The sequence below is a fragment of the Amblyraja radiata genome, chromosome 39 (assembly GCF_010909765.2).
Source record: "Amblyraja radiata isolate CabotCenter1 chromosome 39, sAmbRad1.1.pri, whole genome shotgun sequence".
In the NCBI taxonomy this organism is placed as follows: Eukaryota; Metazoa; Chordata; class Chondrichthyes; order Rajiformes; family Rajidae; genus Amblyraja; species Amblyraja radiata.
In genome coordinates, this window is record NC_045994.1 from 817898 (window position 1) to 841425 (window position 23528).

At 44.6% G+C, this 23528-nt stretch overlaps 1 protein-coding gene across 4 annotated transcripts in view; it reads right to left on the minus strand.

Annotated features, from left to right (window-relative positions):
* Positions 1-23528, minus strand: part of LOC116967258 (STAM-binding protein-like) — a 50960-nt gene that overhangs the window by 14999 nt on the left and 12433 nt on the right. For all 4 annotated transcript variants that reach the window (XM_033013731.1, XM_033013729.1, XM_033013730.1 and 1 more), the window contains 3 exons: positions 14874-14949; positions 7830-7925; positions 6038-6386 (listed from right to left, as the gene is read on the minus strand). In XM_033013731.1, coding sequence (XP_032869622.1) covers positions 6038-6386; positions 7830-7925; positions 14874-14949 — 521 coding nt within the window. The remainder of the gene's footprint in view (positions 1-6037; positions 6387-7829; positions 7926-14873; positions 14950-23528) is intronic.

A 23528-nucleotide genomic window follows, 5' to 3' on the forward strand; every position in this document is an offset into this window, starting at 1 on the left:
GGTAGGTGTTGAGCTGCCTGGACCTCCAGCCAGATGGGTCGCCGAGGAGCAAGGTGGGCCATCGGAAGCTCCCGGCGAGTGCCACAAAGCCGTCCAAGAGAGGACCTGGCGATGAGTGGCCAAGGACGGGCCTACGGTGATTTCCGGAGGTCAGACAGGCTCGCGATGAGCGCCGGAGATCAGTCGAGGTTACATCACCGAGAACAAAGAGGGCCTTGGCGTGTGGGGGGGGGGGGGGGGGGGGGGTGGGGGCACCGAGAACAAGGAGGTATAATTGAACACTTTGTATCTTTTTTGTATGGTATGCAAAACAAAGAATTTCACTGTGACATGTCACATGTTATAATAACGTATCAATCAAAGTATCAATCAATCAACCAACCAACTCAGTGCAGGGCACATTTACACCACAACACAACACTGGTGTTCTTCAATGAATGGCGACTGCAGGATCACAGTCAAAGGTCACCAGGGCGACAAGGACACGGACAGCCCTGCTATTGCAGACACATAGGAAGATAGAAAATAGGTGCAGGAGGATGCCATTCGGCCCTTCGAGCCAGCATCGCCATTCATTGTGATCATGGCTGATCGTCCCCTATCAATAACCCGTGCCTGCCTTCTCCCCATATCCCTTGACTCCACTAGCCCCTAGAGCTCTATCTAACTCTTAAATCCATTCAGTCACTTGGCCTCCACTGCCCTCTGTGGCAGGGAATTCCATAAATTCACAACTCTCTGGGTGAAAAAGGGTTTTCTCACCTCAGTCTTAAATGACGTCCCCTTTATTCTAAGAACACGTGGGCATCAGAATAACCGAGCGGCTTTGTGCAGGGGCTGGCGGGAAATGAGCCACTTTAGGATCCAAGCTGATGTAGAGGAAAAGACATTGCTCAGCGCTTGGGACTTACCAATTTTTGTATGGTATGCAAAACACAGTATTTCATGTGCAAGTATTCATCTGTGTCGATGCATGTATATGTATGCAGCCCCTTTTTGGTCTGCCCTCTTGGGAGCCAGAAATTAAAAGGTTTAGATATTTGTGGGCACAGTATTTGTGGGAATGAGCTACTGCAGCCATTTTCATTTGATCTCGATAAGATCACAGGTTTGTATTTCCAATGAAAAGATTCATGACTGGTGGGCGGACACAAGAACTCTACGATCACAAGAGATCCACACTCTTGTCAAAGTGCTATTGGCTGTGCAGCTCTTTATATGCAGGCCCCAATTCCGCACATCCCTCAGAAGGCAGGAGGGAGGTATGGCAAACAACGATTGCTCTTTGGCATAGTTTCTTACGTTGGCGTCTGCGCTATAACATGGAAATCAACTGAAACTACTGCATTTTTCAAATAATTATCAAGGAATGTGCTATTTAAAATGCATGGGTGAAAATGAGCCATTGTGCTCCATCTGTCATGACGTGTTTAGAACCCCTGTCCTCTCACACTAATCTTTCAACATATTATTCTCATCCTTTACTCCTTAATTGTTTCACCAACCTCTCTTCAACAGCATCCATGCTATTTAGTGATGACATAAAACTGGTAAGGAAGCAAGTGGTGAGGAGACCACAAGGGGATTGCAAAGGGGACGTTGATAGATTGAATTTGTGGCCAGAGATTTGGCAAATGGATGATGTGTAAACCTGTCCACTTTGTTAGCAAAAATAAGAAAATGCATATTTGAGAGATGACATAGATAGCTCTGTGATGCAGAGGATTGGGATGCCTCGGTGTATGGTTTCAAAGGGATAATGCAGGCGTAGCAACTAATTAGGAAAATCCACGTCTTAGAGAGGCATAGATAGGGTAGACACCACACAAACTCCAAATGCTGGAATCCTGAGCGCAATACAAAGTGCTGGAGCAACTCAGCAGATCAGAAAGCATCTCTGGAAGACAGGGATAGTCGACATTTCTGGGTCGAGATGCTTCTTCAGACTGATGTGTAGGAGAGAGAAAGCTGGAGAAGAGGTGAGACAAAGCATGGCAATTGATACAAGATACAGCTGAAAGTTAGGGTGGACCAAACCTTTTCTCAAGGGGGGAAATGTCAAAGACTAGCAGGGATAGCTTGAAGGTGAGAGGGCCAAAGTCTAAAGATGATGTGCAGGGCAAGTTTTATTTTATTAACACAAAGTGTTAGGTGCCTGGAACGCACTGCCAGGGTCGGTGGTCGAGATGGATAAGAGGCTTTTAGCTAGCACATTGAGAGGGAGTGCAGAGAAGGTTCACCAGACTGATTCCTGGGATGTCAGGACTGTCTTATGAAGAAAGACTGGATAGACTTGGTTTATACTCTCTAGAATTTAGGAGATTGAGAGGGGATCTTATAGAAATTTATAAAATTCTTAAGGGGTTGGACAGGCTAGATGCAGGAAGATTGCTCCCGATGTTGGGGAAGTCCAGGACAAGGGGTCACAGCTTAAGGATAAGGGGGAAATCCTTTAAAACCGAGATGAGAAGAACTTTTTTTGCACAGAGAGTGGTGAATCTCTGGAACTCTCTGCCACAGAGGGTAGTCGAGGCCAGTTCATTGGCTATATTTAAGAGGGAGTTAGATGTGGCCCTTGTGGCTAAGGGGATCAGAGGGTATGGAGAGAAGGCAGGTACGGGATACTGAGTTGGATGATCAGCCATGATCATATTGAATGGCGGTGCAGGCTCGAAGGGCCGAATGGCCTACTCCTGCACCTAATTTCTATGTTTCTATGTTTCTATGTATGGGCAGAGATTAGCTTAACTTGGCATCATGTTCAACACAGACATTGTGGGCCGAAGGGCCTATTCCTGTGCTGTTCTGTTATTGATGTTATTGCTTATGGTTCCAGGAAATAAATATAAAAGTAGAAATGACATGCCTCAGTTACTTAGGGCATTGTGAAACCTCATCCTAAATAGTATAAACAATATTGTTATGCTTATTTAAGACTGTGTCAGATGCAGATCAAAGGTGGTTTACTTGGCTAATACCTAGAATGGTGGTTTGCCCAACAAGAAAAGATTGGACAGGCTTTAAGGTGAGGGAATAAAGTTTAAAGGAGATGTGCGGGGAATATTTTTTTTATACAGAGAGTGGTGGTGACTGCCTCCGCTGGAATGTTGAAGAATGGTTGAAATGCAAGATCAGGATGGGTCTTGATGAGGAGACAATGTGTAATTCTGTGCAAGAATTGAGAGCAGAACATCGCAGTTTAAAAATAAGGAGACACCTATTTAAAAGGAATTGTTTTTCTCTCCAATGGCTGTGATCTACACAGTGCAGTTCCCATCGTGCTTTCAGGAAATAAGTCCCTGAATATTTTTAAGGAAGTAGTATGGAGATGCTTGATAAGTGGGTGAAAGATCATTGTGGGTGGGTCAACAGGAATGCCAGGCTGAAGTTACAATCAGATTATTCATGATCTTATTCATTGGCCAACTCTCTCCTCTTGCTCCTACTCTATGTCCATGACCTTCACCCACTTGTCAGTGTGGGATGTCTCTACACTCCCGGTTCGAACAGGGCATCGTAATACAAGGCAAAAAAACGCTATATAGATACAGCCTGCATCCTCATTTAAAACAAGAGAATGGCGAGGCTACTTTGAAAGCCAAAATCTGTCAATGCCAGAAATTGGAAATAGAGTCAAAGAGTCAGACAGCACGGAAACAAGCCCTTCGGTCCAACTTGCCCATGCTGACCAAGAATCCCCAATTACACTAATCCCACCTGCCCACTTTTGACCCATGCCCCTCCAATCTTTTCCTATCCATGTATACGTCCAAATGTATTTTAAATTGTGTTTATAGCGCCTGCCTCAACTGCCTTCTCGGGCAGCTCGTTCCAGATACCCTATGTGAAAATAGACAGAAAATGCTAGAAACACTATTTTAGTCATACATCAATAGTAGAGAGAGAAACAGAACTAATGTTTCGGTTGGCGAAAGTCAGAAAAAAATTATACGCATGCCAGCTATCGAAAAATAAAAGACTGTGCTGGAAATAGTCAGCAGGTCAGGCTTTATCAGGGGGAAGATAAACATTTAATATTTCAGGTCAAAGACCCTTTGTCAGAACTGGGAAGGAGACAAAAATCAGTAGTGGCGGGGATGCCTCAGGGTAGAACAAGGTGATCACTAGGATAAACTGTGAACAAGGTTATGTTGTCAATGAGTGAATGGTGACAATCAGAGTGAGAACATGGACAAAAGGTGAGAGTTGGGAAATCCAAAGCAGGAAGACATATTCACGTCTTCCACTCCCAGAGAGTAAACCAGAAGATAAGTAAGCCAATGTCACAGGTGGACCACTGATGGAGAGGGAGCCAAATCTGGTTACCTGTAGTCCAGAACATAGACCAGAATAGGCCATTCGGCCCACAATGACAGTGCCGAACATGATGCCAGAATAAATAATGTAATCTGCCTGCATGTGATCCATAGCCCTCTATTCCTTGCATCTTCATGGACTATCCAAAAGCCTCTTAAATGCCACTATTGTATCTGCCTCCACCCCCTACCTGGCAGCGTGTTCTGGAGAGCACCTCTACCTGTGTTAAACAATAAACTTGTCCTGCATATCTCCTTTAAAGTATTCTCCTCTCACCTTAAAGCAATGCCTCCTAGTCTTCAACATTTCCACCCTGGGATACAGGTTCTGACTGTCTACCCTCTCTTTGCCTCTCACCATGTTATACACTTCTCTCAGGCCTCCCCTCAATCTCCAGTACCACAGAGTAAACAATCCAAGTTTGTCCAACCTCTCCTTGTAACTAATATGCACTAATCCAGGCAGAATCCACACATGCGAGCATGTCCCAGCATAGATTCTTGCGGAACTCCAACCCCAATCTCCTGCTTCTCCCCATAACTTTTGACGCCTTTACTAATTAAGTAGCTATCAATCTCTGTTTTAAAAATACCCAATGACTTGGCCTCCACAACCTTCTGTGCCAATGGATTCCACAGATTCACCATCATCTGGCTAAATAAATTCCCCCCTCATCTCCATTCTAAAGGTATCTCCTATTCTGAAGCTGTGCCCTCTGTTCCCAGATTCTCCCAATGCTAGAAACATTCTCTCCACATCCACTCCATCTAGGCCTTTCATTAACCGGTAGGTTTCAGTAAGATCTCCCTCTCTCATCCTTCTAAACTCCAGTGAGTACAGGCCCAGAGCCGTCATATGTTTCTCGTACGTTAATCCAATCATCCCCAGGATGTTTCTCGTAAACCACCTCTGGACTCAACATGACGGGAGCATCGCTTTAAAAAACGCCATGTATTCAATATGGGTGTTGTTATCTCACGATATAGGTAGGGCGTGCTCTAAATAGCTGCTGTTATCTGTCCATTGAGTTTCTGTGAGGTTGTGGGTGTCAAAGAAAAATGGATGACAAAGATTTTATGTCAGTGGAAGGGACAAATAGAGGGAATCCACCATTCAGAAAGGGGACAAAGAAATCTTCACCATCCCTTTGCTAACACCAACCTCTCCTATTCATTTTTTTATGGACCACCCTATCACAGATGATCTCAGTACTCTGCGCCCGACCCTCTGCTCACCTCTCTGCCATCCACAACAGCACAGTAGACTGTCACGAGGGGAGTGAATAAAGTTTGAGGAAGGGAAGGAATTAAGAGTCTGGTGGAGGGTGATCTGCTGAGTGCAGATGCATTGGGTGGATGGTGAAGACCAGGGAGCACCTGCATGAAGCACCTGCATTGTCTGTCGGTGAGTCAGTGAGCTCCCTATTGTTGCCACTTCCATTCTCCATTCCCCTCCCACTCTGCCTGTAGCCTACACTGCTCCCACACCACCATCGCAAGCGAGGAACAGCTCTCCATCCTCAATCTGGGAAAAATAGATTAGCCATGATTGAATGGCAGAGCAGTGGTAGCCAAATGGTCCAATTTTGCTCCTACATCTTATGATCTTATGTTGCTGCTCATTAATTAGTGAATACTCATGAAATCTACTACAAATAACATTGTTAAAACCGCTGGTTTTGCGATGTCTAGAGTCAAGTGTGAATAAGAGCAGGTCTCACTGTTCCAGTTGGTTCCAAAGGATGAGGGCTTTGTTGAACGATCTACGGCAGGTGGGCCAGCGTTTGAGACGCTGGCGGCCGGCGACAGCGGGGCGCGGTTGTTCGGTGGTCTCTCAATGCCAGGTATTAGCGGGCAGTCCTTCGAAGAGGGGGGATTTTCTGGTTTTGCGTATTCCTCCAGCACCTTTAGCTGTTCCTTCTCCAGCTGTTTCCGCCGGATCATCTCCTCAAAGGCATGGAACTGTTCCTGTTCCGTTTGTTGCTGCCGCATCCGTGCCACCCTCTGCTTCTCATCTTCAAGCTGTTGCTGGCGGGCCACCTCAGACACAAACTCCTCAGTTTCCCTCTGCTGTGGAATACAAGCATGATGATACCAAATGATGCAGCTTGGTCCCTAGGAATAGTCACAGTAGTTTTACATTTCATCAAATAGTGTTTGTTGATCCATCTTACAACAGTGACCATTCATAAAGACTGTCAGCTGATGCAAATCATAACACCCTAAAGGCTGGGCAAAGCTACATAAAGTTAGTTGGTTTTCTTTCTCCAAAGCTTTGCTACCAAAAAAATCAGTCGGCCAGCAATTTGAAAAGCCTCCCTCAGAATTTAACTGCTGTTGCCATCAACCCAAGGATGTTAAAACTCCACCAGTTCAAAGATGATCCAGATTTGTGAAATCAAGGAAGTTCTGGGCATTTGTCCAGATTAAATTCCATCTGCTATTTCTCTGCCCATATTTTCAGCTAATCTACATTCCGCTGTACCATTGACAACCTTTCTTACTACCCACTACTCCACCAATTTTTAAATAGTCTGTAAACTTGCTAAGCAGATACTTACATTTTCATTCATATCATTTTTATGTATGGAGGTCCCAGAACTGATCCTTGCAGAACACAGTTGGTCATGGACCAACAGTCAGAAAAACACTCTGCCTCTCCTCCTTCTCTTTTACGGCCAAGCCAATTTTAAGCTTAAGTTTTATGTTGATTGGCCAAGTATTCACATACAAATAATTTGCCTTGATGCTCCGCCCGCAAGTAACAACATGACATACAGTGACAGTTAGGAATGACACATAAAACATTAAACATTAATAATAAAACGTTATCGATTAAACAAGTGAATTACATAAAATACCAGAGGAAAAGGAGGTTACACATTTTTGGTTATTGAGTAGAGCTACTACTCATGGAAAAAAGCTGTTTTTGTCTGGCTGTGGCAGCTTTGACAGTCCAGAGGGAAGTGATTCAAAGAGTTTGTGGCCAGGGTTAGAGGGGTCAGAGATGATCTTACCCGCTCGCTTCCTGCCCCTTGCAGTGTACAGTTCGTCAATGGGGGGAAGGTTGCAACCAATAACCTTCTCAGCTGATCGGACAATTCGCTGCAGCCTCCGGATGTCGTGCTTGGTGGCTGAGCCAAACCAGACCATGATGGAGAAGGTGAGAACAGACTCTACGATGGCCGTATAGAATTGGACCATCATTGCCTGTGGCAGATTGTGCTTCCTCAGCTGCCACAGGAAGTACATCCTCTGTTGTGCCTTTTTGACTGTGGAATCCAATTCACCAATTTACCACGGATCCCACGTGACTTAATCTTCTGGACCAGCCAACCACAGAGTACCTTGCCAGATGCTTTACTCAAGTCCATGTATACAACGTAAGATACCAAACACTTCCTCCTCCTTAATATCAAAATGAGGAAGGCGACATCACTGACTAAAGCCAGGGGAAGACAGGTGCCAGTAGCTTGTGCTACAAAGCAGCAGCTTGTGCTGAGCCACACATACCTGCTGCTCCTGGTATTCTGCAAACTCGATTCCATATCTCTTCAGAAGCTCACCCTTCAACAGCTCCGCCTTCGGAAAGGCAATTTCTCTTAGTTTCTAGAAAAAGAAAAACAAGATTCCGACACGTTACCTAATATGGCATTCCAATATCAATTGCCAACGTTGATTTAGCACAATTCAAAACCATTCATAATCTAACAATCACTGTGATAGTCAGAACGCTCCAGCACAAATTGTAAACCAGGTTCTTGCCAGGGATTCCCTGACAGTTAAGTCCTCGCTTGCTCAGTGTGAGCTCACAAGCAGCAGAGAATCGAGTCTGAAGAAAAAGACCTGATCAGAAATATCACCTATCCATGTCCTCCAGAGATGCCGCCTGATCCGCTGAGTTACTCCAGCCCTTTGTGTTTTGACCAAAACGAGCCAGCCATTCAGCCGACACTGCCCATGCTAGTTGGAGAAAGGACTACCCAGTTTGTTGCCACAATCCTGCTCCAGGTTTGGACCCATGTTCATGGATTGTCAAGTGCGCACCAAACACTTTTTAAAACATGCTCCCTCCACCAGGCTTTCTGCAAGGTGAGTCACACGCAGCACTGGAACATAGCATACAAATGGAATTGTAATGGCACTCAGGGAGCAACAGCATTAATAGTGACAAAATGACGGGCATACTTTCACGCAGATGACTTGGATAGGCTGGGTGAGTGGGCTAATGCATGGCTGATGCAGTATAATGTGGATAAATGTGAGGTTATCCACTTTGGTGGCAAAAACAGGAAAGTAGACTATTATCTAAATGGTGGCCGATTAGGAAAAGGGGAGATGCAACGAGACCTGGGTGTCATGGTACACCAGTCATTGAAAGTAGGCAGGAGGTACACAAAAATGCTGGAGAAACTCAGCGGGTGCCGCAGCATCTATGGAGCGAAGGAAATAGGTGACGTTTCGGGCCGAAATTGAAAGTAGGCATGCAGGTGCAGCAGGCAGTGAAGAAAGCGAATGGTATGTTAGCATTCATAGCAATAGGATTTGAGTATAGGAGCAGGGAGGTTCAACTACAGTTGTACAGGGTCTTGGTGAGACCACACCTAGAGTATTGTGTACTTGGTCTCCAAATCTGAGGAAGGACATTATTGCCATAGAGGGAGTGCAGAGAAGGTTCACCAGACTGATTCCTGGGATGTCAGGACTTTCATATGAGGAAAGACTGGATAGACTCGGCTTGTACTCGCTAGAATTTAGGAGATTAAAGGGGGATCTTATAGAAACTTACAAAATTCTTAAGGGGTTGGACAGGTTAGATACAGGAAGATTGTTCCCGATGTTGGGGAAGTCCAGGACAAGGGGTCACAGCTTAAGGATAGAGGGGAAATCCTTTCGGACCGAGATGAGAAAAACATTTTTCACACAGAGAGTAGTGAATCTCTGGAACTCTCTGCCACAGAAGGTAGTTGAGGCCAGTTCATTGGCTATATTTAAGAGGGAGTTAGATGTGGCCCTTGTGGCTAAAGTGATCAGGGGGTATGGAGAGAAGGCAGGTACAGGATACTGAGTTGGATGATCAGCCATGATCATATTGAATGGCGGTGCAGGCTTGAAGGGCCGAATGGCCTACTCCTGCACCTATGTTCTATGTTTCTAAGTCAAGCAGATTCAAGTCTGAATTTTTTTGAGGGTCGGAAGCTTAATTTGAGGTAACAAAATGGAGGAGCTCCCCATGTCCAAACACCCTCCTCCGAGTAATGTTCTTATCAAATGCAATGAGATACCCAATGTATTATTCTCTGATCTGTCTAACATTTATACATATCTAATTTATGCTACGATGCCTATTCCTGTAGTGAAGACTGAGTAGCAGGTTTGCTGACTACAAGTCTGTTTAAATGAAGGGAGAACTAATCAGCACAGCATCCATCTTACAGTAGCATACAAGGTGGAAAATGCAGCTGATATGATACTCTTCAAGTGTGCCAGAGGCAATTTCGGCAAGTTATTTGGTGGGGCACACGCCAATCTGTTTCCAGCCACTGATAGACGGGATATGTTCTGGAGTGTTGGCACTTCAGACAAGGGCATGGAGAATAGGTGGCACAGTGGCACAGCTGGTAGAACTACTGCCTCACGGTGCCAGAGACGGGTTTGATCCTGATCTCGGGTGCTGTCTGTGTGGAGTTTGTCGTTCTCCGTGTGACCATGCGCGTTTCCTCCCATATCTCAAAGACGTGCGGTTTTGGAGATTAGTCACATTTCACTCCTCTTCCTTTTGTATCTGACACCTTTTGTCTCCTTTTCATCTCTGGATTTAGTCCACCCATCTGCCAATCAAACCACACTCACCTGTATCCACCTATCACTTAGGTAGACACAAAATGCTGGAGTAACTCAGCAGGACAGGCAGCATCTCTGGAGAGGAGGAATGGGTGATGCTTCGGGTCGAGACCCATCTTCAGACTAATGTCAGGGGAGTGGGCGGGACAGAGATATAATGTAGTTGGAGACTGTAAGACTGGTGGGAGAACTGGGAAGGGGAAGGGGATGGAGAGATAGGGAAATCAAGGGCTATTTACAATTAGAGAAGTCAATGGTCAAACCGCTGGGATGTAAACTACCCAAGCGAAATATGAAGTGCTGGTCCTCCAATTTGCGCTGGGCATCACTCTGACAATGGAGGAGGCCCAGGGCAGACGGATCAGATTGGGAATGGGAGGGTGAGTTAAAAGTGCTGAGCAACCGGGAATTCAGGTAGATTAAAGCGGACTGAGCGAAACGATCGCCGAGCCAGCGCTTGCTCTCGCCAATGTACAGAAGTTAACACCTGGAACAGCGGATACAGTAGATGAAGATGGAGCGGATACAGTAGATGAATACTAAAGTTGCCTTGTCTAATTGAAAAGTTGGTTTGAGAATGTGAAAGTTGCCTTGCCTAATTGAAAAGTTGGTTTGAGAATGCAAAAGTTGCCTTGCCTAATTGAAAAGTTGGTTTGAGAAAGCTAAAGTTGCCTTGCCTAATTGAAAAGTTGATTTGAGAATGCCTTGCCCAATTGAAAAGTTGCTTTGAGAATGCTAAAGTTGCCTTGCCTAATTGCCAAGGAGAAGGATATTGAATTATGTGAGGTAAGGGAAACTAGTAGAGTAGCTATGTATACTATGAGTTTCAAAGTAAAAGAAGTACTGACACTTTTGAAAAATATAAAAGTGGATAAGTCTCCAGGTCCTGACAGGATATTCCCTAGGACATTGAGGGAAGTTAGTCATTAGAAACGGGAATAGTCCCCGAGGATTGGCGTACTGCGCATGTTGTTCCATTGTTTAAAAAGGGTTCTAAGAGTAAACCTAGCAATTATAGACCTGTTAGTTTGACTTCAGTGGTGGGCAAATTAATGGAAAAGATACTTAGAGATAATATATATAAGCATCTGGATAAACAGGGTCTGATTAGGAAGAGTCAACATGGATTTGTGCCTGGAAGGTCATGTTTGACTAATCTTCTTGAATTATTTGAAGAGGTTACTAGGGAAATTGACGAGGGTAAAGCAGTGGATGTTGTCTATATGGACTTTAGTAAGACCTTTGACAAGGTTCCTCATGGAAGGTTGGTTAAGAAGGTTCAACTGTTGGGTATAAATGCAGGAGTAGCAAGATGGATTCAACAGTGGCTGAATGGGAGACGCCAGAGGGTAATGGTGGATGGCTGTTTGTCGGGTTGGAGGCAGGTGACTAGTGGGTTGCCTCAGGGATATGTGTTGGGTCCTTTGTTGTTTGTCATGTACATCAATGATCTGGACGAAGGTGTGGTAAATTGGATTAATAAGTATGCAGATGATACCAAGATAGGGGGTGTTGTGGATAATGAAGAGGATTTCCAAAGTCTACAGAGTGATTTAGGCCATTTGGAAGAATGGGCTGAAAGATGGCAGATGGAGTTTAATGCTGATAAATGTGAGGTGCTACACCTTGGCAGGACAAATCAAAATAGGACGTACATGGTAAATGATAGGGAATTGAAGAATACAGTTGAACAGAGGGATCTGGGAATAACCGTGCATAGTTCCTTGAAGGTGGAATCTCATATAGATAGGGTGGTAAAGAAAGCTTTTGGTATGCTAGCTTTTATAAATCAGAGCATTGAGTATAGAAGCTGGGATGTAATGTTAAAATTGTACAAGGCATTGGTGAGACCAAATCTGGAGTACGGTGTACAATTTTGGTCGCCCAATTATAGGAAGGATGTCAACAAAATAGAGAGTACAGAGGAGATTTACTAGAATTTTGCCTGGGTTTCAACAACTACGTTACAGAGAAAGGTTGAATAAGTTAGGTCTTTATTCTCTGGAGCGCAGAAGGTTAAGGGGGGACTTGATAGAGGTCTTTAAAATGATGAGAGGGATAGACAGAGTTGATGTGGACAAGCTTTTCCCTTTGAGAATAGGGAAGATTCAAACAAGAGGACATGACTTCAGAATTAAGGGACAGAAGTTTAGGGGTAACATGAGGGGGAACTTCTTTACTCAGAGAGTGGTAGCGGTGTGGAATGAGCTTCCAGTGGAAGTGGTGGAGGCAGGTTCGATGGTATCATTTAAAAATAAATTGGATAGGCATATGGATGAGAAGGGAATGGAGGGTTATGGTATGAGTGCAGGCAGGTGGGACTAAGGGAAATAAATTGTTCGGCACAGACTTGTAGGGCCGAGATGGCCTGTTTCCGTGCTGTAATTGTTATATGGTTATATGGTTAATTGAAAAGTTGGTTTGAGAAAGCTAAAGCTGCCTTGCCTAATTGAAAAGTTAATTTGAGAATGCCTTGCCTAATTGAAAAGTTGATTTGAGAATGCCTTGCCCAATTGAAAAGTTGGTTTGAGAATGCTAAAGTTGCCTTGCCTAATTGAAAAGTTGGTTTGAGAATGCTAAAGTTGCCTTGACCAAATTGAAAAGTTGGTTTGTGAATGCTAAAGTTGCCTTGCCGTCTATATAATTAAATGTCTAATCTTGACCACTTCCTGTTTGCGCTGTATATTGATTTTAGGCTGTGATATTTGGCCATCTTACTCAGAGTCCCCCTCCGCTCATCAGATGCCGAGGATTTTACCCATTGATGAAAAATAAAAGAGTTATTAGTTATCTACACCTCACGCTGCCTCACGCAGCATAATCATGAACGAATCTCATCCCCTCTCACAGCAGGCACTAATGTGTGAAAACGCACACCTCCAGATTCAGGGACAGCTTCTTCCCAGCTGTTAATCAGGCAACATAACCATCCAATCACCGACTAACCGACCATCTACCTCATTGGAGAAACTTGAACTATCTTTAATCGGACTTTACTTTGCACTAAACCTTATTCCCTTCACCCTGTATCTGTACACTGTGGTTGTACCTTTAATGTGTAGGGAATGGATGAGAAGGTGGTATAACATAGAACTAGTATGAATGGGAAATCGCTGGTCGACGTGGACACGGTGGGCCAACGGACCTGCATCCATGCTGTATGTCTAAAGTGAACTAAACACTTGCGCAGAACCTGACAAGGAAATATGTTCTTAGTCATTCATCAGCAGTGGGTGTAACCCTATCCCACATAATACACTCTGAGAATACCTTCACTGGAGGGACTGCAACACATTCAAAGTGGCTGACTACACATTCTTGTGGGCAATAATTGTAACAACTCCAAAATTAAAAAAAATGATTTTTAATAATTAATTTCCCATTCCAATAGATTAGTTGTGATACAAAAATGTGAAGTCATTTCAAAGGGCCTGTCATAGTTAACCCCATTACTGTGGATCCGGGGCCAGAATGGGCAAGTGTGCTATACAATGCCCGAGGGGCATTGATGAACCATACACCCACCACCACCCCTCCCTCCCATCCCACCCCCTCCCTCCCCACAACACCCATTTCCAGTTACCCAACTGTGGTCACAGTTTAGTTTAGTTTAGTATAGATTGGTTCCAAGAATGTGCCGCCTGTGGCAGCCTCGCCAACTTTTGTTATTTTTAGTGTGTCCTAGTGTATGTGTTAGTATCTCCCGGGTGCCTTATGCCGGGGCGCTGGCGGGGGTTTGGGGTAAACCATTTCCAGTCACCTACCTCGGCGGAGATGCGACTTCTCTCCATGTTGCATTTTCGCCCCCCTCACAGCCTTTCAACTGGATTGGTGTGGCCTTCCCGACCGGGTACCAGGCCAGAGCCTAGAGGTTCAGCAGGGGGCGCAGTGTGGGGTTCAACATCACGAAGCTCCAGTGTTGGAGCTCCGACCAGGGGGTCCTGCTCGAACACCGTGGAGCTTGATCTGTGGAGCTGCCAGCCACGGGCGCGGCACGGACTTTACCACCATGGAGCTGCCTGTGACCTTCTGTGCCTATGGACTTGGCATTGTGAAGCCGCAGTCTCCGGTAGGAAGCAGTCGATTCGGGAATTCCGAGCCGCGGGGTGCTCCGATCCGTCCCGACGTCAGAGTTTCCATCATCCCAGCTAGAGGGCCTATACATCGGGCCATCCGTACCGGCGACTGCGGAGGGTCCAAGGCCCCAACCACGGGTCCACAGAAGTGCTGGTCCCACTGTGGTGGATGTTTTATGTTTAGTGTTTATTTTCTGTCATATATTGTGTTCTTTCTTTCTTGCTGGGAGTGGACTGCTCATCCTCCTAGCTTACCCTTGAGTAAAACTGCAAAATGCAGATGGCACCGCTCAACCTCGGTTGGAGTGAAAGCCACTTAATGTAATGTATTTAGAGATACAGCATGGAAACAGGCTCTTTAGCCAACCGTATCCGCTCTGACCAACAATCACCCTTACACTCGTTCTATCCTACATGCTGGGGTCAACTTACAGAAACCTATTCAGCAACAAACCTGCACGTCCTTGGAATGTGGGAGAAACCTGGAGAACGGGGGGAAAACCCACATGCTCACAGGGAGAATGTGCAAACTCCACACATGCACCATCCGTAGTCAAGATCAAACCCAGGTCCTTGGCATTGTAAGGCAGCAACTCAACTCTGGGCAATCAAGCACCAAAGGAAGTGATTCACTTACTTTTACAGTTTCCTTTTTTTCTGGTACGACAATGGTTTTATAATCCCGGTGTTTAGGTACCTTTTCCAAGAATAACCTGCACAGTAAGTTGAAAAACAAGAATGACTTAGTGGTTGCAGGAGAAACAAAGAAGTAAATGCACACAAAGTTGTATGGTAGCAACACAAGTACAACAGTGATCAGCATTTCCTTTCTATAACTGCAGTAAAATCTGTACGTTTGTGATACAAATAACTTGTGTGGCCATATTTTCCAAATAATCTCTGGGTATGTTGCTGCTGAACTTACTGCAGTCTTGTCTCCATGTCACCAGATATCCGTCCCATTGTGCAGCACAAGAGCAACTCCCGGGATGGCGGGACTGTCATATGATGAAAGAATGGAGTGACTGGGCTTGTATTCACTGGAATTTAGAAGGATCAGAGGGGATCGTACAGAAACATATAAAATTATTAAGGGTTTGGACACGCTAGATGAAGGAAACATATTCCCGATGTTGGGGGAGTCCAGAACCAGGGGCCACAGTTTAAGAATAGGGTAGGCCATTTAGAACTGAGATGAGGAAAACCTTTTTCACACAGAGATTTGTGAATTAGTGGAATTCTCTGCCTCAGAAGGCAGTAGAGGCTGATTCACTGGATGCATTCAAAAGAGAGATAGAGCTCTTAGGGTTAGCGGAATCATGGGATATGGGAAGAAGGCAGGAATGGGGTACTGATTGTGGATGATCAGCCTACTCCTGCACCTATTGTTTCAATTTTTCCCAGAGCCCTATACAACTGCAGAAGAACCTCTCTACTTCTATACTGAAATCCTCTTGTTATGAAGGCCAACATTCCATTAGCTTTCTTCACTGCCTGCTGTACCTGCAAGCCAACTTTCAGTGACCGGTGTACAAGGACGCCCAGGTCTCGCTGCACCACCCCCTAACCAAACCTAACCCCATTGAGATAATAATCTGCCCCCTTGTTTTTGCCACCAAAGTGGATAACCTCACAATTATATATATTATACTGCATCTGCCACGCATCTGCCCACTCACTCAACCTGTCCAGGTCATCCTGCAACCTCCTAACATCCTCTTCACAGTTCACACTGCCACCCAGCATTGTGTCATCCGCAAACTTGCTAGTGTTGCTCCTAATTCCCTCTTCCAAATCATTAATATATATGGTAAACAGTTGAAGGCCCCAACACCGAGCCTTGCGGTGCTCCACTCGCCATTGCCTGCCATTCTGAAAATAACCCGTTCACTCCTACTCTTTGCTTCCGGTCTGTCAACCAATTTTCTTTCCAAGTCAACACCCTACCCCCAATACCATATGCTCTAATTTTAGTCACCAGTCTCCCATGTGGGACCTTATCAAAGGCTTTCTGAAAGTCTAGATACACTACATCCACTGGCACCCCTTCATCCATTTTACTTGTCACATACTCAAAAAATTCCAGAAGATTAGTCAAGCATGATTTCCCTTTCATAAATCCATGGTGACTTGGACTAATCCTTTTACTGCTATCCAAATGCCCCATTATTACCTCTTTAATAATTGACTCCAGCATCTTTCCCACCACCGAAGTCAGGCTAACTGGTCTGTAATTCCCCGTTTTCTCTCTCGCTCCTTTCTTGAAAAGTGGGATAACATTAGCTATCCTCCAATCCACAGGAACTGATCCTGAATCTATTGAACATTAGAAAATGATCACCAATGCGTCCACTATTTCTAGATCCACCTCCCTGAGGACCCTGGGATGCAGTCCATCAGGCCCAGGGGATTTATCATCCTTCAGTCCCATTAGCCTACCCAATACTATTTCTCGCCTAATTAAAATTTCTTTCAGTTCCTCTACCCCCTTAGATCCTCTGTCCCCCAGTACTTCTGGGAGATTGTTTGTGTCTTCCTCAGTGAAGACAGATCCGAAGTACCTGTTCGACTCTTCTGCCATTTCCTTATTCCCCATAATAATTTCACTCTCGTCTGCCTTCAAGGGACCCACATTTGACTTTGTTACTCTTTTTCCCTTAACATATCTAAAGAAGCTTTTACTGTCCTTCTTTATATTCCTGGCCAGCTTCCCTTCGCACTTCATCTTTTCAGCCCGTATTGCCCGTTTTGTTTCCTTCTGTTGTCCTATGAAAGTTTCCCAATCCTCTGGCTACTCTTTGCTGTGTTATAGATCTTTTCTTTTAGTTTTATTCTATCCCTAACTTCTCTTGTCAGCCACGGTTGCCTCCGACTCCGCTTAGAATCTTTCTTCCTTTTTGGAATGAAATGATCCTGTGTCTTCCGGATTATGCCCAGAAATTTCTGCCATTGCTGTTCCATAGAAACATAGAAAATAGGTGCAGGAGAACTCCCTCTTTAATATAGCCAATGAACTGGCCTCAACTACCTTCTGTGACAGAGAGTTCCAGAGATTCACCACTCTCTGTGTGAAAAAAGTTTTTCTCATCTCGGTCCTAAATGATTTCCCCCTTATCCTTAAGCTGTGACCCCTTGTTCTGGACTTCCCCAACATCGGGAACAATCTTCCTGCATCTAGCCTGTCCAACCCCTTAAGAATTTTGTAAGTTTCTATAAGATCCCCCCTCAATCTCCTAAATTCTAGCGAGTACAAGCCGAGTCTATCCAGTCTTTCTTCATATGAAAGTCCTGACTTCCCAGGAATCAGTCTGGTGAACCTCCTCTACACTCCCTCTATGGCAATAATGTCTTTCCTCAGATTTGGAGACCAAAAGTCTACACAATACTCCAGGTGTGGTCTCACCAAGACCCTGTACAACTGCAGTAGAACCTCCCTGCTCCTATACTCAAATCCCTTTGCTATGAATGCGAACATACCATTTGCTTTCTTCACTGCCTGCTGCACCTGCATGCCTACTTTCAATGACTGGTGTACCATGACACCCAGGTCTCATTGCACCTCCCCTTTTCCTAATCGGACACCGTCATTCCTGCTAGTTTCCCTTTCCACTCTACCTTGGCCAGCTCCCCTCTCATGCCTTTCATAGTCCCCTTTGTTCAACTGCATCACTGCCACTTCCGATTTAACCTTCTCCTTCTCAAATTGCAGATTAAAACTAATCATATTATGATCACTACCTCCAAGCGGTTCCTTTACCTCTTATCAAATTTGGTTCATTGGACAACACTAAATCCAGAATTGCCTTTTCTCTGGTCGGCTCCATTTCAAGCTGCTCTAAGAATCCATCTCGGAGGCATTCTACAAACTCTCTTTCGTGGGGTCCTGAACCAACCTGATTTTCCCAGTCTACCTGCATATTGAAATCCCCCATCACCACAGTGGCATTACCTTTGTTACATGCCAGTTTTAATTCCTGCTGCAACTTACACCCTACATCCGGGCTACTATTTGGGGGTCTGTAGATAACACCAATTAGTGTCTTCTTGCCTTTGCAATTCCACAACTCAATCCACAGTGACTCTATCTCGTCAGTCCCACAAGGGACTGAATTCCATTCCTCACCAGAAGAGCTACCCCCCCTCCTCTGTCCACCTGCCTGTCCTTTCTATAGGATGTATAACCCTGAATATTAAGTTCCCAGACCCGATCCTCCTGCAGCCACGTCTTGGTAATCCCCACAATGTCATATCTACCAACCTCTAACTGAGCCTCAAGCTCATCTACTTTACTTCTTATACTTCGCGCATTCATATACAATACTTTTAATTCCTTACGCATCTCACCATTCACATCGATCCCTACTACACTTGGCCATATTTTGGTCAATAGATTCTCTGATCATTGTCACAAAGCTGACAGCAAAGTAGCAGCCTACTTCCTACTTTACCTCAGTGACTCTACTTCATACAGTCCTGAGATACAGTGCCCTCCATAATGTTTAGGCCAAAGACCCATCATTTATTTATTTACCTCTGTACGCCACATTTTGAGATTTATAATTTAAAAAATCACATGTGGTTAAAGTGCACATTGTCAGATTTTATTAAAGGGTATTTTTATACATTTTGGTTTCACCATGTAGAAACTACAGCTGTGTTTATACATAGTCCCACCATTTCAGGGCACCATAGTGTTTGGGACACATGGCTTCACAGGTGTTTGTAATTGCTCAGATGTGGTTAAATGCCTCCTTAATGCAGGTATAAGAGAGCTCTCAGCACCTAGTCCTTCCTCCAGTCTTTCCATCGCCATTGTAAACTTTTATTGCTGTTTATCAACATGAGGACCAAAGTTGTGACAATAAAAGTTAAAGAAGCCATTATGAGACTGAGAAACAAGAATAAAACTGCTGAGAAACAAGAATAATACATCAGCCAAACCGTAAGCTACCCAAAAATCAACAGTTTGGAGCATCATTAAGAAGAAAGAGAGCACTGGTGAGCTCACTAATCGCAAAGGGACTGGCAGACCAAGGAAGACCTCCACAGCTAATGACAGAAGAATTCTCTCTATAATAAAGAAAAATCCTCAAACACCTGTCCGACAGATCAGAAACACTCTTCAGGAGTAAGGTGTGGATTTGTCAATGACCACTGTCCACAGAAGACTTCTGAACAGAAATACAGAGGCTACACTGCAAGATGCAAACCACTGGTTAGCTGGAAAAATAGGATGGCCAGGTTACAGTTTCCCAAGAAGTAGTTAAAAGAGCAACCACAGTTCTGGAAATAGATCTTGTGGACAGATGAGATGAAGATTAACTTATCAGAGTGATGGCGAGAGCAAAGTATACAGGAGAGAAGGAACTGCCCAAGATCCAAAGCATGCCATCTCATCTGTGAAACACGGTGTTGGGGGTGTTATGGCCTGGGCCTGTATGGCTGCTGAAGGTACTGGCTCACCTATCTTCATTGATGATACAACTGCTGATGGTAGTAGCATAATTAATTCTGAAGTGTATAGACACATCCTATCTGCTCAAGTTCAAACAAATGCCTCACAACTCATTGACCGGCGGTTCATTCTACAGCAAGACAATGATCCCAAACATACTGCTACAGCAACAAAGGAGTTTTTCAAAGCTAAAAAATGGTCAATTCTTGAGTGGCCAAGTCAATCAGCCAATCTAAACCCAATTGAGCATGCCTTTTATACGCTGAAGAGAAAACTGAAGGGAACTAGTCCCCAAAACAAGCATAAGCTAAAGATGGCTGCATTACAGGCCTGGCAGAGCATCACCAGAGAAGACACCCTGCAACTGGTGATGTCCATGAATCGCAGACTTCAAGCAGTCATTGCATGCAAAGGATATGCAACAAAATACTACTGACTACTTTCATTTACATTGCTTTGCTGTGTCCCAAATATTATGGTGCCCTGAAATGGGGGGACTATGTATAAACACTGCTGTATTTTCTACATGGTGAAACCAAAATGCATAAAAATTGCCTTCATTAAAATCTGACAATGTGCACTTTAATCACCTATGATTTTTTCTATTACAAATCTCAAAGTGTGGAGTGCAGATACAAATAAATAAATGATGGATCTTTGTCCCAAACATTATGGAGGGCACTGTGGCTATGGCCTTTCCAAAAGGGATATGAAAAGACACAACAAACACTTTAAAAAATGTGTGCAGTCTGCACTGGAAAGCCAAAATTTCTCAGGTGTATGTATTGAACTAGAGAGCAATCCTGAACTACTTTCCATCTCATTTGGATACCTTCAGACTATCTTTGATCGGATTTTACTGGCTTTATCTTGCACTAAATGTTATTCCCTTATCATGTATCTGTACACTGTGAATGGCTGGATTGTAATCGTGGCTCGATTGTAATCGTGTGTTGTCTTTCCGCTGACTGGATAACACGCAACAAAAGTTTTTCACTGTACCTCGATACACGTGACAATAAACTAAACTAAATTTCTTGCAGTTTTACTCCTTCATCCTTACCCAGGACAGTAGCAAATTCTAGTGCGCAACAGTACCATTTGACTTTGTGTTGATCACTGCGTTGTCTCATAGAACACAGAACAGTGCAGCACAGGAACGGCTCATTCGTCCCACAATCTTTGCGTTGAACATGATGCCAAGTTAAACCGATCACATCTGCCTGTACATAATCCATATTATCCCTCTATTCCCTGCATTTCTATGCTCCTATCAAAAAACCTTGTAAATACCACTGTTGTTTCTGCCTCCACCACCACCCCAGGCAATGCGTTCCAGGGCCCCATCGTTCTCTGTGTAAAAACATTTCCGGATCATCTCCATTATACTTTCATAGAAACATAGAAACCTAGAAAATAGGTGCAGGAGTAGGCCATTCGGCCCTTCGAGCCTGCATCAACATGCAATATGATCATGGCTGATCATCCAACTCAGTGTCCCATCCCTGCCTTCTCTCCATACCCCCTGATCCCTTTAGCCACAAGGGCCACATCTAACTCCCTCTTAAATATAGCCAATAAACTGGCCTTAACTACCTTCTATGGCAGAGAATTCCAGAGATTCACCACTCTCTGTGTAAAAAATGATTTTCTCATCTTGGCCTAAAAGACTTCCCTCTTATCCTTAAACTGTGACCCCTTATTCTGGACTTCCCCAACATCGGGAACAATCTTCCTGTATCTAGCCTGTTCAACTAATATCACTTACTAAGAATTTTGTAAGTTTCTATAAGATCCCCCCTCAATCTTCTAAATTCTAGTGAGTACAAGCTGAGTCTATCCAGTACAAGCTGAGTCTATCCAGTAGTGGAAACAAAGAAATGTAGATGCTGGTTAATACACAAAGAAGCACAAAGTGCTGGAGTAAATCAATAGGTCAGGCTGCCTCTCTGGAGAATATGGATTGGTGATGTTTCAAGTTGAGACCCTTCTTTAGAGTCTTGGTCTGGAACCAAGCGTGGAATCCAGGCGAGTTGACAGCCCTGGCCTGCTGATGGCCAGTTAAGAGGTGAGGATCGGCTGAGTTAATGGTCTTGAGTAGCCGGAATACAGGCAAGGGTCGGCGGCAGGCATGGCCTGGAAGTGGCGGAGGAAACAATGTGGGCTGGTAGTGGTGGCAGCAGGACCAGCCTGGAAGCAACCGTGGAGGCTGTGCAGGTCGGCATTGGCAGCCCGGCCTTGAAGTGGCCAGGGAGGTGGTGCAGGCCAGGGATGGTGTCAGCAACCTGGCCTATTATCAGCCGGAGATAATGTTGGCAGCTCGACCTAGAAGCGGCCAGAGGTTGCGTCCGCAGTCAGGACAGGAAGTGGCCGGGGAGGTGGTGCGGGCAGGTCTGGCTAGCCGGAGAAGGTCGATAGGTCCGTCCACAATAAAGAGATTCTGTTATAAAGAGGTTCATAAAATTGACGGTTTACTAGACTTCTATCATCTCCCTTCAAAGTGCGGCGTTCCAGAGAAAACAATCCAAGTGTATCTAACCTCTCCTGTAGCTGAAACCCTCTTTAATACAAGCAGCATTTTGATAAACATCCTCTACAGCATTCTCAAAGTCTCCATATCCTTCCTCTAATGGGACGACCAGAACTGCACACAATACTCTAAATGAGGCCTAACTTTACAGATCTACATCTGTCTCAATTCATTGCTATCCTGGAAACCTTCCCCAATTATGAGAAGAATGTAGACAGGCTGGGTTTGTTTTCCCCTGAGAAGAGATGGTTGAGGAACAATCTGATATTATAAAGAGTTACACAGCATGGAAACAGGCCCTCCGACTAAACACATTCATGCCAACCAAGTGTTCAAAAGGGAACTGCAGATGCTGGAATATCGAGGGTACACAAAATTGCTGGAGGAACTCAGCGGGTGCAGCAGCATCTATGGAGCGAAGGAAATAGGCGACGTTTCGGGCCGAAACCCTTCTTCAGACTGCCAACCAAGTGACAGATCTCCGCTAGTACCATTCGACTGTTTGGCCCATATCCCGCTAAACCATTCCTATCCATGTACCTATCCAAGTATCTTTAAATGTTGTTATTGTACCTTTACCTCAACTACCACCTCTGGCAGTTTGTTCCATATATCCACCACCCTGTGAAAATGTTGCCCCTCAGGATCAAGTTTAATCTTTCACTTTAAACCAATGCTCTATCCTGGGTAAAAGTCTCTGTGCATTTATTCCCCTCATGATTTTATACGCCTTTGTAAGATCGCACCTCCACCACCTGCACTCCAAGGAATAAAGTCCAAGCCTGCCCACCTTTTCCCTATGGCTCAGGCACTTGCATACGGGCGGCAACCTTGCAAATCTTGGATGCTTCCTCTGGCAGGGTTGCCAAAATTGTACATGGTACTCCATATGTGGCTTCACCAACATCTTGTTAAACTGTAACTCAATTTCTATATTTAATAGCCCGATTAATAAAGGTCAGCATGCAAAAAGTCTTCTTCACTACCCCATCTACCTGTGATGCCAATTTCAGGAAACAATGTACCTGTGCTCATAGATCCCTCTGCTCTACAACACTCCCCCTGAGATACCATTTACAATAATGATGCCAGGAATGAGTAGGCTAACCTATGATGAGCATTTGTCGGCACTGATCTGGCACTCGCTGGATTTTAGAAGAATGAGGGGGGACCTCATTGAAACATACATAATAGTGAAAGGCTTGGATAGAGTAGATGTGGGGAGGATGTTTCCATTAGTGGAAGAGTCTAGAACTAGAGGCCATAGCCTCAGAATCAAAGGACGTTCTTTTAGGAAGGAGAAGAGG